Source organism: Gastrolobium bilobum, unplaced genomic scaffold (assembly GCF_033153095.1).
Source record: "Gastrolobium bilobum isolate Gb01-03AN ecotype WA unplaced genomic scaffold, APGP_CSIRO_Gbil_v1 utg255459, whole genome shotgun sequence".
NCBI lineage: Eukaryota > Viridiplantae > Streptophyta > Magnoliopsida > Fabales > Fabaceae > Gastrolobium > Gastrolobium bilobum.
The window spans coordinates 4,469-19,786 of NW_026896047.1; the positions used below are offsets into that span (position 1 = coordinate 4,469).

The 15,318-nt window shown below is 33.1% G+C and overlaps 1 protein-coding gene across 1 annotated transcript; it reads right to left on the reverse strand.

The window, feature by feature from the left end:
• Positions 1–9,464: 9,464 nt before the first annotated feature.
• Positions 9,465–12,025, reverse strand: LOC133297439 (cytochrome P450 82A3-like). The gene is made up of 2 exons (XM_061496583.1): positions 11,038–12,025; positions 9,465–10,389 (listed from the first exon to the last, which is right to left on the reverse strand). Exons 1-2 carry the CDS (start codon positions 11,992–11,994, stop codon positions 9,760–9,762), a joined length of 1,587 nt encoding a protein of 528 aa, XP_061352567.1. The 5' UTR covers positions 11,995–12,025; the 3' UTR covers positions 9,465–9,759.
• Between the last annotated feature and the right edge of the window lie 3,293 nt (positions 12,026–15,318).

Genomic DNA, 15,318 nt, shown 5'->3' on the forward strand with positions numbered 1-15,318 from the left:
ACTGTGTTTGGTGTTGATTTGGAAAGCACTCGGAGGCTTCTAAGTTTAAACGCTCGTATAGTACCATTGTTGCAAATTTGAACTGTGTTTTGTAAGCAATTCATCAGTAATTCATTAATACATGTTCAACAGTAATCAATCAAGAACATGACATAGGATCTTTAGAATTCATGAGTTTCACATAAACATACCTTTGTCCATAATTGCGGAAGATCTTTAACAGTAGAATGCTTTCTCTAAACCTTAACTCTTTCAACGTTCTTGTATCTTCTATGATAGGGATAGGATACAACTTTTCTAGGCAGACTCAGAAGGACGTTTGTTTTTCTATCAGATACCCTTATATGAAAACTGATCATATAAACTATTATATAACTGGCCTATCACAGTTATTTCTAATTAACTTCCCTTAATGGCCAAAACGTCAATTATCATTAATGCGAAACGTTACCATAATGCAAAACGTTAAAACGTCAATTATCATTAATGTGAAACGTCAATTACCATAAAGCCTCTTTTATTATTAATTAAACCAATTCACACACATTACACATGAGACACAAATAGTTTTACATTCTCCCACTTGGCTCATGTCATAAGGTGTCCCTTCATGATTTAATTAACATTCACTATAATGCGCATTTACTAGGCTAAAGGTTATATACATTGACCTTATCATAATTCATTATTAGAAATAAAATCAACATGAGTCATGGCGGTTGTATGCTATCAAGTTGGCATAGTCCCTTCCATGTACCACTATATTGACTCTTCTTCCTAACATGATACTTTAATAGGAAGTGTACATTATGTCCAACAATAATGTCTTCATAACGGACCATAATTATTTTCAATATCATCACATATACTTGCATGCATACATAAATGAAAATAAGACAATAACAGAAACATATATTCATCAATGAGCTCAGAGTGTCAACACTTAATACATAACTATAATTTTTATCATTCATTAGCTGACATAATGCCCATTTTACATACATGACCAGTAAATGTCTTGGGCGGTAGTCCCTTCGTCAAGGGATCAGCTAACATAAGATCGGTGCTAATATGCTCTATAGACACTCTATGTTTCTGAACCTATTCTTTAACGACAAAGTACTTTAATTTCATATGTTTAGCACCTTTGGAATAGTTGTCGTTTTTAGAAAAGAAGACTGCTGCGGAATTATCACAATAAATTTTCAGCGGCTTTTCAATATTGTCGACCAATCCAAGCCCTGAAATAAAGTTTCGTAGCCATTTAGCCTGAATCGTGGCTTCAAAGCATGCCACAAATTCAGCTTCCATAATGGACGCAACTATTACAGTCTGCTTCGCACTTTTCCATGATATAGCTCCTTCAGCTAAAAGATACAGGTAACCACATGTAGACTTTCTTGTGTCTACGCATCCTGCAAAATCCGAATCTGTGTATCCAATCACTTCAAGGTTGTTAGACCTTCTATAAGTAAGCATGTGACCTTTAGTTCCTTGCAAATATCTCAGAACTTTCTTTGCAGCTTTCCAATGATCCATACCGGGATTACTTTGGTATCTACCCACATCCCAACTGCAAAGCTAATATCTGGTCTCGTACAAGTCTGAGCATACATTAAACTCCCCAACTAATGATGCATACGGAATTGCTTCCATTTCTTTTCGTTCCAATTCACTTTTAGGACATTGCATGAGACTAAACTTATCTCCTTTCTGAATTGGAACTGGAGATGATGAGCAGTTTTCCATTCTGAATCTCTCTAGAACTCTATTAATGTATGCTTTCTGAGACAAACCTAACAGTCCTTGTGATCTATCACGGAATATTTCTATTCCTATCACATAAGCTTCTCACCCATATCTTTCATTTCAAAGTTACTAGAGAGAAACTTCTTAGTCTCAGTTAAAAGACCAAGGTCATTAATTGCAAGCAAAATATCATCAACATACAGAACCAATAAGATGAACTTGCTCCCACTGATCTTCAGATATATACATCGATCAACGATGTTTTCTTTAAATCCAAAGGAAACAACAGTATCATTAAACTTAAGATACCATTACCGTGAAGCTTGTTTAAGTCCGTATATCGACTTCTTAAGTTTGCACACCATGTGCTCTTTACCCTTTTCTATGAACCCCATTGGTTGGTCCATGTACACATCTTCATCTAAATTTCCATTTAGAAAGGCGGTTTTCACATCCATTTGGTGTAACTCTAGATCATAATGAGCCACAAATGCCATAATAATTCTTAAAGAATCCTTCTTTGAAACTGGTGAAAAAGTTTCTTTATAGTCAATGCCATCTTTCTGAGTGAATCCCTTTGCAACTAGTCTGGCCTTGTAACGTTCCAAGTTACCATGAGAGTCACATTTGGTCTTAAAGACCCATTTACAACCAACTCTCTTACACCCTTCTGGTAACTCAACAAGATCCCAGACCTTATTCTGTTCCATAGATTTCAACTCATCTTTCATGGCATTTAACCATTTATCACCATTTTCACCATTCATGGCTTGTGAAAACGTTACTGGATCATCCTGAATACCCATGTCAAATTCAGACTCTTGTTGATATACCACATAATCATTAGAAATAACAGGTCTCCTTTCTCTTTGAGATCTTCTTAATGCTATTTGTTGTGGTTATTTTACTATGGGTTCATTCGGTTTATCAACAATGATTTCTTCATGAATAGTGGGATCATTAACTTGTCTTTCATTATTATTGATTGATTCAATAACATGAGGAACAACGACTTTACTAGAGCTACAAGTCAATGGAACTTGTATTCTCGCTTCATGAATAGCCACTTTACGTGGTGTTTCACTCCCACTAACTTCACCATTCTCAATGAACCTTGCATTTCCAGATTCAATAATCCTTGTAGTATGATAAGGACAGTAAAATCTATACCCTTTCGATTTTTCTGGATAACCAATGAAATAACCACTGATTGTCCTTGCATCCAGTTTCTTTTCTTGCGGATTGTAATATCTAATTTCTGTCTGACTACCCCAAACATGCAGGTGTCTTATACTAGGTTTCCTTCCAGTCCAAAGTTCAAAAGGAGTCTTTGGAACTGACTTACTAGGAACCCTATTCAATACATACATGGCAGTTTTTAGAGCATAAGTCCACAATGAAACTGGTAAAGAAGAATTACTTGACATACTCCTAACCATATCCAGTAAGGTCCTATTACGCCTTTCTGATACACCATTCTGTTGCGTGTACCTGGCATTGTGTATTGAGCACAAATACCACGCTTTTCCAGAAATTTAGCAAATGGGCCCGGATGCTGTCCACTTTCATCATACCTTCCATAATATTCACCACCCCTATCAGACCTGACAATCTTCACCTTTCTGTCTAATTGCCTTTCAACTTCATTAATATAAATCTCCAAAGCATTTGCAGCTTGAGACTTATCATGCAGCAAATAGATATAACCATAACGTGAATAATCATCATTGAAAGTGATAAAATATTTTTCTTTATTGAAGGCATTAACATCAAACGGACCACATACATCAGTGTGTATAATTTCAAGAAGCTGAGTGCTCCTTGTGGCTCCTTTCTTTGTGTGTTTTGTTTGTTTTCCTTTAATACAATCCACACAAACATTCAAATCAGTAAAGTCTAAATCCGGAAGGATTTCATTATTTACCAATCTTTTCATCCTTTCTTTTGGAAATATGTCCTAAACGTTTGTGCCACAAGTAAACGGAACACTCATTAATTAAGGTACGTTTAGTACCAACATTATGATGCAGAGTCATAAGTGTTTCAGCATAAAGATTATCAAGACATAATTTATATAATCCATCACATAAAGTACCATTACCAATCAAATGATTGTGCTTGTACAAACTGAAACTACCACTACCAAATTTAAAAGAGTACCCAGCAACATCAAGTTTGGAAATTGAAACTAAATTCCTAGGTATACTAGGTACATAAAGATTTTCACATAAATCCAAATGAAAACCACTGTCGAGAATTAAACGGTAAGTCCCAACAGCTTCCACTGGAACTTTCACTCTATTGCCCATAAGGACAAACTTTTCATTTGGCCTTGTGGTTTGGGTCATAAGAAATCCCTGCATTGTATTAGAAACATGAGTAGTACAACCAGAATCAATCCACTAAGTATTATAAGGAACTTCAGCCAGGTTTGATTCATAACATACATAAGCACTAGGCTTACCTTTCTTTTCGAACCAAGCCTTACGTTTCAGGCAATCCTTTTTGAAATGCCCTTCCTTTTTACAGAAATGGCAACTCATCTTTGCATTACTTTCCTTTTTGTGGATTTTAGAAGAAGAGGCCTCATTCACTTTAAGGGGCCCTCCTCCCCCTCCTTTCTTCTCATGCTTCTTACCTTTATTCTTTTCAGCTCCTTGATGCTTTACATAATTGATGGAATAAGCTCCCTGATTCTTAAGTCTGGTTTCCTCCTGAACTAACATACTGTGCAATTCATGCACATTCCATTTGTCTTTCATGGTATTATAGTTCATTTGGAAAGGACCATACTCAGACGGTAATGAGTTCAATACAAACTGCACCAGGAAGTTCTCATCCATAGCCATTCCCAATGCTTTTAATTTTGCCGCAATGCTTGTCATTTCAATAACATGCTCATGCATAGTACGCGAACAATCAAACTTCATGGTGGTCAGTGTACTCATAAGTGTCCCAGCAAGAGACTTATCAGCGGTTTGGGAGCGCTCTTCCACAAGTTTCATCATTTCGATGGCACTTTCAGTTTGTGGAAGAGCTGACTTAATGTTGCTTGCTATGCTCATTTTCATGTACATCAGACTTAATCTATTGGATCTTTCCCAGTTCTTAAAATGGTCTCTTTCATCCTCAGTGCTTTCAGGAGTAATAGCACTAGGTTCATCTTCTCTTAGAGCCAAATCTATATCCATTACCTCAAGGTAAAAATTGATTTGCTCTTTCCATTCAGAGAAGTTCAGCCCATTAAAAACTGCAACAGTTGAGAACATGGAATGTGTGGCAACCGGTACTACGAGGAATAATATTTAAAAAAAATTAATGCTTTGAGTCATACAAGTCACATACTAACATACTTCACAGATTCAAATATACTAACTTCAATGCATATCAATGTTCGCCTTTGGAGATCCATTAACATACAACATTAATTATAATGATGCTATATAAATTTCACATAATTTGGCAATGATGCATACCCCTATCATAAATATTTGTCATCTTTGGATGTCCAAATGCAAGGAAATATGCCAACAATACCAACATCCATGTTCATTTTATAAAACAAATAATCAACCTTTGGGTTGATCCCTAACTGTCCTATAATAATGAACTTCAATATACCACAACATGAATAATTATATCATACTATTCACAGCATTACAGTCATGGTAATTGAAATAAAATTCATAATATTTGAAATTAAAATAACTCTTCAAGATTTGGTCACTTTGGTGACTAACAAATCTTTGTCCATAATTAATTTCAAAATTTTAATATTTCATGAACAATAATAGGATTAAATTTTCACATTCAATTTTAATCCAACCACATCATATAATCATTCACGGTTTAGAAGGAAAAACAAAAAAAAATATTCATACAGTACCTAAAAGCCGATTCAATCAGTAGCTAAAACTATTATGGGTCTTCTTATTATACTTTAATGAAACCCACCGATTGAATTTTAAAATTAATGAGCAACAATACTGTATGCATATATATCGATTATTGACAAGTTGATAATACAAGTCGATTCAATCTCTTTGCATACAGTATGCATTATTTTCAAATACAAACCGAATGGCAATCTTTCCAACTTGCATAAAAAAAATTAAATGCGAAAACCGAGAAGCAAACTTTTCATGATGCACGGTTAACGAAAAAAGCCATTGAAGATGTGTACTGTAGCCATTGAATCCAATGGAAAATCAGGGACTTTCATTCGTTTTGTCCTTTTGTGAATACAAAGTCAATTTGAATTTTTCCTTCAAAACTCACGATTCTTTTCAAAATCAAATGTGGACACGAATGGCAGTGATTCATGAAACCAAATTGAAAACCGAATGGCTATCGAGAAGTAGCTTTAAGCATGATGATCGGGAATTTTCAATGATGATCGTGAATTTTTATTTTCAAAAATCCTAACTTTTCATGAACCAGAAATCCATTTATAATTATTTATGGAAAAAACATAAATTCTTAAACACATGCTCTGATATCACATGTAAGCAATTCATCAGTAATTCATTCATACATGTTCGACAGTAATCAATCAAGAACATGACATAGGATCTTTAGAATTCATGAGTTTCACATAAACATATCTTTGTCCATAATTGCGGAAGATCTTTAACAGTAGAATGCTTTCTCTAAGCCTTAACTCTTTCAACGTTCTTGTATCTTCTTTGATAGGGATATGATACAACTTTTCTAGGCAGACTCAGAAGGACATTTGTTTTTCTATCAGATACCCTTATATGAAAACTGATCATATAAACTATTATATAACTGGCCTATCACAGTTATTTCTAATTAACTTCCCTTAATGGCCAAAACGTCAATTATCATTAATGCGAAACGTTACCATAATGCAAAACGTTAAAACGTCAATTATCATTAATGTGAAACGTCAATTACCATAAAGCCTCTTTTATTATTAATTAAACCAATTCACACACATTACACATGAGACATAAATAGTTTTACATGTTTGAGAGAAATAAAACATGTCAAATGAGGTGTCATTGCGTAGATATCGAAAAGTTATGTGCAATCAAAAAAAAATTACTTGATTCGGATACCCGAGTCAATGGTTCAACCGGTTGGTCACGAGTTCGGATACCCGTCCGGTGGTTCGATGGTTCAATCAAAAAATTACTTGATTCGGATACCCGTCCGGTGGTTCAATGGTTCAATCAAAATAACATGTATATAAATTTATATTTTATACTTAATTATATAATAAATATTTTAAATTGTGCAATTGAAACAATAATTTGTTTGTGAGTCACGCCTAACTTAGGTGTGAACGAGTGCACTATATTTGTAATTAGGTTCAAAACAATAATTTTTTTGATAATTGTTTATTAAAAAAGTAATTTTTTTATTTTATTTTTTTGTTTGCCCTCGTGAAAGACTTATGAGGTGGATCATAAGAAGAAGGGCTCTGGCTTTGTTAGACATGTTAAAGAGAAGCAAAACTATAAAGAGCAATCTGGTCCAACCTTTGAATGTGATTAGGTAGCCTTATTTAGTGGTGTCAATCTGGGCCTGTTCCTTGTTGGCCCAGTTAGTAAATTATATGCCTATTGTCCAGTCTATATAGGTTGTTTGAGGTGGTTCTATTAATTACTTTATATTAAAGAAATTAAAATTAATTATGATTTAAAGTAGATAAATATTTATTTTATAATACATAAAAAAATAAAAAAAAATTAATAACTATAAGAATTAATTATGATAAATTTGGACTTACAAGACAACCCATATGCATATTAAGCCGAAATTATTTTTTGTCTTAATTTCTTTTATGTTAACCTACAAGCTTGATAGAGTTATTCAAGTTAGTCCATCATCATACTCGAGTCATTTTGACACATCTATCCTTACTCAATAATGCATTGATGTTCATTATTGTCTGAGAAAATTTATCTGCAGAAGAGTGGGATTAGGTATGATGAGGGAACATTTTTCTCTTTAAGGGGTCCCGAGTGGGCTTTAGAAAAAGTTTCAATAATAGGAGATAAAGTGAAGGGGGGTGTGGGAGAAACATTTTTTCGTTTGTCTCTTTAGGCGTATAGGGGTTACATCAATCACAAGAGATAATTTTATCTCGTTGATTGAGATTCATATGACATGCATGCTAAAAGTAAACATGACAGAATCGATTCTTTTAAATCTCTTTCTTATTTTATTAAATTAAAACAACAAATAGAAAACTGTCGAAATTTGTGTTTAATCCTTTATAACGAGGTAATTTATTTTTTAAAATTTCATAATTTAATTAAATTTTAAACAGTTTAGTATAATTTAAAAAAATTTAAAAGGATTTTTATGTTTCTAGTTGTTTTTAATTTAACTAAGTTTTTAATTAAATGTTACTAATTATAAAATTATGATTAAGTTCTTGAAATCAATAATAACAATAGATAATAGCTTCTATAATTATAAATGAGTTCTCACAGCTCTCTTGTTACAAGAGAGCCTTTCAAATTTTTACAGAGAAAATAGTCATGTAACAAGAAAACAAAAAGTTTTCCAGACACACATGAATTGAGAGAGAGAAACAAATGCAACGTGAAAGAAATAAAATTTAATAGACCCCACTTCAATTTTTGTGTGTGCAGGCAAACTTTTTGTTTTGTTGTTATATAATCGATATATTACCCTTATTATTTAATAAAAAAACAAAAGCACGTTTTCGGTGTTTGAACAGGAGAGAAAAAACTCTCATGTTTCACAAGATTCTATTTTCCCATTATAAATACCCCTTGTACTTTTTATGCAACTATCATTCTTTCCTTCCACGGTTACATGTCGAATATCTGTTCCGTTAGTTTTATTTTCTACGAAACACTAGAAAAATAGGAAAATGACTTATGTGAGAATTGTATATAAAAAAGAAAAAGTTTACATTTCTGTTATTGCAATATAATTTCTGTTATTACTAAAATTTTCCTTTGGAAAGTGGATCATGACTGTCTACCTACTAAAAGGAGATTGTCCATTTTTGGCTGGGTGATTCTGTTGAGATAAATTTTAAATGTTCGTTTTTTAGCAGTTTTGGTTTTTAGTTTCATGTATCAGTTAGAATATTAATGAGTCAGTTATGCCAGTTAGAATATTAATGAGTCAATTATGCCAGTTATAAAGTAATAAGGGTGTTATGTGTGGAGTTATGTTGGTCAGTTTTATAGCTTATAAATAGCCTTTGATAATTTGTATGAAATGTAAATCAAGAGAAAAAGAAAAAGAGCAAGAATAGAAAAGAAATTTTTTTTTATAGATACAGAAGTATGATTGTCTATTGCATCTGTGTGGATATTCAATTATAAAAGATTCTTTGTGCCCAATCTGCAAAAATGAAGTGGAAGACATGATGCATTTGTTGACCGATTGTTCTGTCATTATGGCTGTCTGAATTAGGCTTGCCCCTTGTTCTTGCAAGCTGTTTTTTTGGTGCTGAACTAAAGGACTGGTTAGTCAACAATTTAAATCAAAAAACTCAATTGTCTCTTGGCATCCCATGGGCCACTACTTTCGGAATTTCCTTTTTTTATATTAAAAACAGATATTATATTTTTAACCATAATTACACATATATTGATATATACTAATATCATTACAATATGAATATGTCAATAAAATAAGAAACGGTAATTATCAAAACAAGAATTTGGATTGAAATCAGCAATTTTAACCATAATACAAATTCTAAATTTCTAATATTGTGGAGTAATACAACAAACAATCATCAAATTGTCATCTTCCCCAACTTCATGATATAGAGTTGAATGAAATTGACCATATACACCTAGGATTACAAGGCTTATGTCCTACTTCTTCTTTCATGATTTATTTATTTATTTTTGCTAAATTTAAAAACAATACATCATTGAAATAAATTCATAACAGGATTACATGGTTTCAATACACTTCAATGAAACCTTAGACCGCAAGTATCACCTGGTTTCATAACATTTTGTGAGACAAACACCGTTTAACTAAGGATCATATAGTTTCATAACAGTTGGGAGACAAACATGGTTTAACCATAATCGCAAGTAGGGTGGCTTTGGTGTTGGTAAATTCAAAGGATTCAGTCATATCAATAGGTTCAGTAGATGGATTTAAGATATCAAAGGAATGCAAAAAACTGGCCAAAGTGAAATGAACAATACTCAAGCCAAGGGACATTCCAGCACAAATCCTTCTGCCACTTCCAAATGGTAACAACTCAAAATGATGACCCTTAACATCAACCTCTTTGTGAGTGGTAAGGAACCTTTCTGGTTTGAACTCCAATGGATCTGACCAAACACTAGGGTCTCTGTGGATCTTCCATAGGTTTGGCATTAGTCGAGTTCCCTTTCTAACATGGTAGCCACCTATAGTGCAATTCTCTGTGAATTCACGGGGTGATGAGATAGTGGCTGGTGGATACAATCTTAGAGTCTCTTTAACTATAGCTTGAAGATATACTAGTTTATTTATATCTGATTCACTAACACATCTCTCTTTCCCAACATGTGTGTTAAGTTCTTCTTTAGCTTTTTCCAATGTAAGAGGATTTCTCAATAGCAAACACATTGCCCATGTAAGGGTAACCGCGGTTGTGTCAGTTCCTCCCACAATCAATTCCTGCAAATAAGTTCAACTCCCTTATAAGAATAATGCTGCAATACTATCTCATAAAAAAGAAATAGAAATTCTGGATTCAATCCTTGGCATAATAGAAACTTCCTCATTTGTTCACAATTTTGATTTTCACAACTGCTTTCAAAACTCATCAACTTCCAACTTATTACTTAGAGTTCATGTAGTATCACTTTTAGCCACCTAATGATTCTAATCAGAGATGAGTTTCACTGTGATAAAAACTTTTAAAATATATATTTCAAACAATCCACATCAATATAAAATTCTAATCTTTTATATACAGAGTATTAGTTTAATTTAAGAATCTAATTAATAACTTTTCCTGGTTTCTTAGAAAATAGTATATAATCTCAAGTTGAGTTAAGCCCCCACTAAGGTGTGACTAAATCATAAACCACAAATACACAAAATCTAATTTTAATATCTAGTTAAGTCATGAACACTCCTCTTTCTTATGGATTATCATATATCCTCTAAAAAGACTACATTTTCAATGGATAACCTCTCTAGAAAAACAAATAAAAAGAGTGGTACATTTTAATGTGGGAAGTTCAAAAAAATGGAGAAGAGAGAAGAAAATCTATGATTGTTTTATAACTTGTAAGGGACTACAAAGTACAATATACATACCAATGTTGAGGCTTTGAATATGGTATCAGCATCAAACCCTTCAATATTCTGTGTGTCATCAAGCACCGAAAGCATCACATCCATGAAGTCTCGATCACCTATAATCTCTTCACCCAAAACCCTCTTCTGTCTGTGTTCCTCTAACCATTCACTTAAAGTTTTGTCCATTTCCTTTGCAGTTTCTTTCATGGCCTTCTCATACCCTCCAATATCCAACCATCTTAAAGAAGGAACACCATCTGCCACAGTGAAAGTCCCCATCAAACGCATGAACTCCCATATATTCTTCAGAAACCTCTCTGCTTTATCATTGTTGGCAACATCAGTAGCACCAAAATACCTCTTACCAACCACCATTCGGAGAACCATGTTAAATGTTAACTCAGAAAACCACTGTTTCAGCTCCAACAACACGTAGTTAGACTCATTCTTTCTGCTAGTAGACCAAACACTTAAGAGCTCTTTAATCGAAGTTTGAACTTCGGAGACACGAATGTGACTTAATAGCTTGATTCTACGATTTGATAGAAACTCAGAAGTAACAATCTTACGTAGTTCACGCCAATACGGTCCATATGGTGACCAACCAATGAAAGCTTGGTTGTAAGACATGCATTCACCAGCAACAAGTTTTGGACGAGATGAAACGGCAATGTCGTTTGTGGTGAAACATTCCTTAGCCATTTCCCAGTTGCTGAGTACCAAAGCTGGTTTGGCACCAAGCTTGATGGTGAATAAGGGTCCATACTTGTCAGCTAAGGCACCTAATGTTCTATGGGGTGTCTTTGAACTATTCAACAATGGAAGGTGACCAAGTATTGGCCATGCACCTGCAACTGTTGGAGCCTCTCTATTATGAGCAACTTTGGAATGATGATACAGACACAAAAGCAAGAAGATTATTGAAAGGAGTACTGCAAGTGCAGTGGTGTTTAGGTAATTTAGGAGTGAATCCATTTTAGCTAGTTGAGGTTGAGTTGCAGACGGAGAGAATGTTTGGTTTGGATGCAAATGATCCTGAAGTTCCTCTGTTTCCTTTTATAAGTATAGATACATGTCATATATGACATCATTTTTTGGACTATTGTATTCATAAATTTTAATGACGACCCTTTATAAAATATTCACAAGTTTTAATAAGATTCTAGTGTTTAATGTTTTAAGAAAAAATATTATTATAAAGTATTACAATGTTCTAAAATTGGCAATAACATAACTTGATGTGCAAGGATAAGATGCTGCTCTCAAGGTCAAATTTGACCGCTTACTTTTGTTGACCTACAGAGCAATAGCTTTTTATGACTCCACAGAAATATTGTATTATGAACCAAGTGTTTACAAAAAAATATCTACTAGCTAGCAGACAATAACATGACTTGATGAGCAAGGGCAACATGACTTGACGAGCAAGGATGAGATAATTTAGCCCACTTGAGACAAAAACGGGACAACGCGTCTAAGAGTGTGATGTTAAGTGTCGTTCACTTTTGTTTTCAAATTTGGCGGCTCACTAAATATAAAATATTATAAAGTTATTATTATTTTTTGTGGTCAGATCTTTTTCAAAATGGATACTTCAGAGTTCAACGTCTTTCTCACATGGATCGTATCTCTGGGAGTCTTACAGTTCTGCCAACTTTTATCATGTATTTCCAAACAGAAAAATCAAAGGATTCAATTTACAAAATGTTTAGGAAGAGCTAAACACTAACCAAATGATAGCCCCTTGGTCACACAAAATTCGTCAACATCGGTTATGGGATAGAATATATCTTATGAAAGGGAAAAGAAATTAAGATATTATTATTTTAATAAATAATTATAAATATATAGTTGTTCAAAGTTATTTACAAATATATTACAGTGATTTATGTCTAAATTAGGCATGATTATTTACGTTTAAGTTAGGCGTGACTCGTCTGGTGTTGATTCGCGGCATAAAAAATCAACTTACGAACCATAAAACTTTGAAAAGACATAATTTTTGACTCAGGTTTTCAAATCAGATAACTTTTTTTATTTCACATAATTTTTCGAGATCTACGAAATGACATACCAATTGACATATTTTATCCCTCACAAACACATTTCGAATTTGCAATAATAGTATTATAAAAGTTTTTAAATCCAGAAGGCTCTGAGTTCTGGCTTCGAGATTTAATATAAAAAAATAAATAAATATTTGGTTTGTGATTTAAATTAAAAAAATTAATTTTTTAATATAAAAAATAAATAAAGATTTGGTTTGTGATTTAAATTAAAAAAAAATCTAAAAAATTTATTATTAATAAGGAAAACAAAATAAAGATTTGATTTGTGATTTAAACTCAAAAATTAATTTGAAAAATTTGTATTAATAAAGAAAATAATTAAATAAATATTCTAAATCTCTAAGGAAGAAGGACTTTATTTTTTAAAATCATTCAGAGGCTATAAGCTTTCAACGAATCCATATTTTTGTATATTTTAAATTTTTTATTTATTTCTGTATTTTACAATTCAATATAATTCACGATACACAATACGAAAAATCGGCCAAACGATACACAATACGTATTGCGATTCAATAAACTTGTACACTATTTTTTTTCAAATACTTGGTAGAAAGTATATATTTTAATATGATATTAAGTATCCTTATTTAAAGATGGACTAATCTACTTTGATGCCATCTTTAATTTCAGACCATGACTTAAAAGATAAAGTCTCTATTCACAGTTATGAGAATACAGCCATAGGATAGCGATAAAGAGGTTCTAGTAAGTAGAAGACTGTGTTTGGTGTTGATTTGGAAAGCACTCGGAGGCTTCTAAGTTTAAACGCTCGTATAGTACCATTGTTGCAAATTTGAACTGTGTTTTGTAAGCAATTCATCAGTAATTCATTAATACATGTTCAACAGTAATCAATCAAGAACATGACATAGGATCTTTAGAATTCATGAGTTTCACATAAACATACCTTTGTCCATAATTGCGGAAGATCTTTAACAGTAGAATGCTTTCTCTAAACCTTAACTCTTTCAACGTTCTTGTATCTTCTATGATAGGGATAGGATACAACTTTTCTAGGCAGACTCAGAAGGACGTTTGTTTTTCTATCAGATACCCTTATATGAAAACTGATCATATAAACTATTATATAACTGGCCTATCACAGTTATTTCTAATTAACTTCCCTTAATGGCCAAAACGTCAATTATCATTAATGCGAAACGTTACCATAATGCAAAACGTTAAAACGTCAATTATCATTAATGTGAAACGTCAATTACATTTACATAAAGCCTCTTTTATTATTAATTAAACCAATTCACACACATTACACAACATGATACTTTAATAGGAAGTGTACATTATGTCCAACAATAATGTCTTCAGACCATAATTATTTTCAATATCATCACATATACTTGCATGCATACATAAATGAAAATAAGACAATAACAGAAACATATATTCATCAATGAGCTCAGAGTGTCAACACTTAATACATAACTATAATTTTTATCATTCATTAGCTGACATAATGCCCATTTTACATACATGACCAGTAAATGTCTTGGGCGGTAGTCCCTTCGTCAAGGGATCAGCTAACATAAGATCGGTGCTAATATGCTCTATAGACACTCTATGTTTCTGAACCTATTCTTTAACGACAAAGTACTTTAATTTCATATGTTTAGCACCTTTGGAATAGTTGTCGTTTTTAGAAAAGAAGACTGCTGCGGAATTATCACAATAAATTTTCAGCGGCTTTTCAATATTGTCGACCAATCCAAGCCCTGAAATAAAGTTTCGTAGCCATTTAGCCTGAATCGTGGCTTCAAAGCATGCCACAAATTCAGCTTCCATAATGGACGCAACTATTACAGTCTGCTTCGCACTTTTCCATGATATAGCTCCTTCAGCTAAAAGATACAGGTAACCACATGTAGACTTTCTTGTGTCTACGCATCCTGCAAAATCCGAATCTGTGTATCCAATCACTTCAAGGTTGTTAGACCTTCTATAAGTAAGCATGTGACCTTTAGTTCCTTGCAAATATCTCAGAACTTTCTTTGCAGCTTTCCAATGATCCATACCGGGATTACTTTGGTATCTACCCACATCCCAACTGCAAAGCTAATATCTGGTCTCGTACAAGTCTGAGCATACATTAAACTCCCCAACTAATGATGCATACGGAATTGCTTCCATTTCTTTTCGTTCCAATTCACTTTTAGGACATTGCATGAGACTAAACTTATCTCCTTTCTGAATTGGAATCCTAACCACGAGC

Coding starts and splice junctions, on each gene's coding strand:
- LOC133297439 (XM_061496583.1), bottom strand. CDS start 11,994: ATGGATTCACTCCTAAATTACCTAAACACCACTGCACTTGCAGTACTC. Junction 10,390..11,037: donor TATTCAAAGCCTCAACATTG/GTATGTATATTG, acceptor ACTTATTTGCAG/GAATTGATTGTGGGAGGAAC.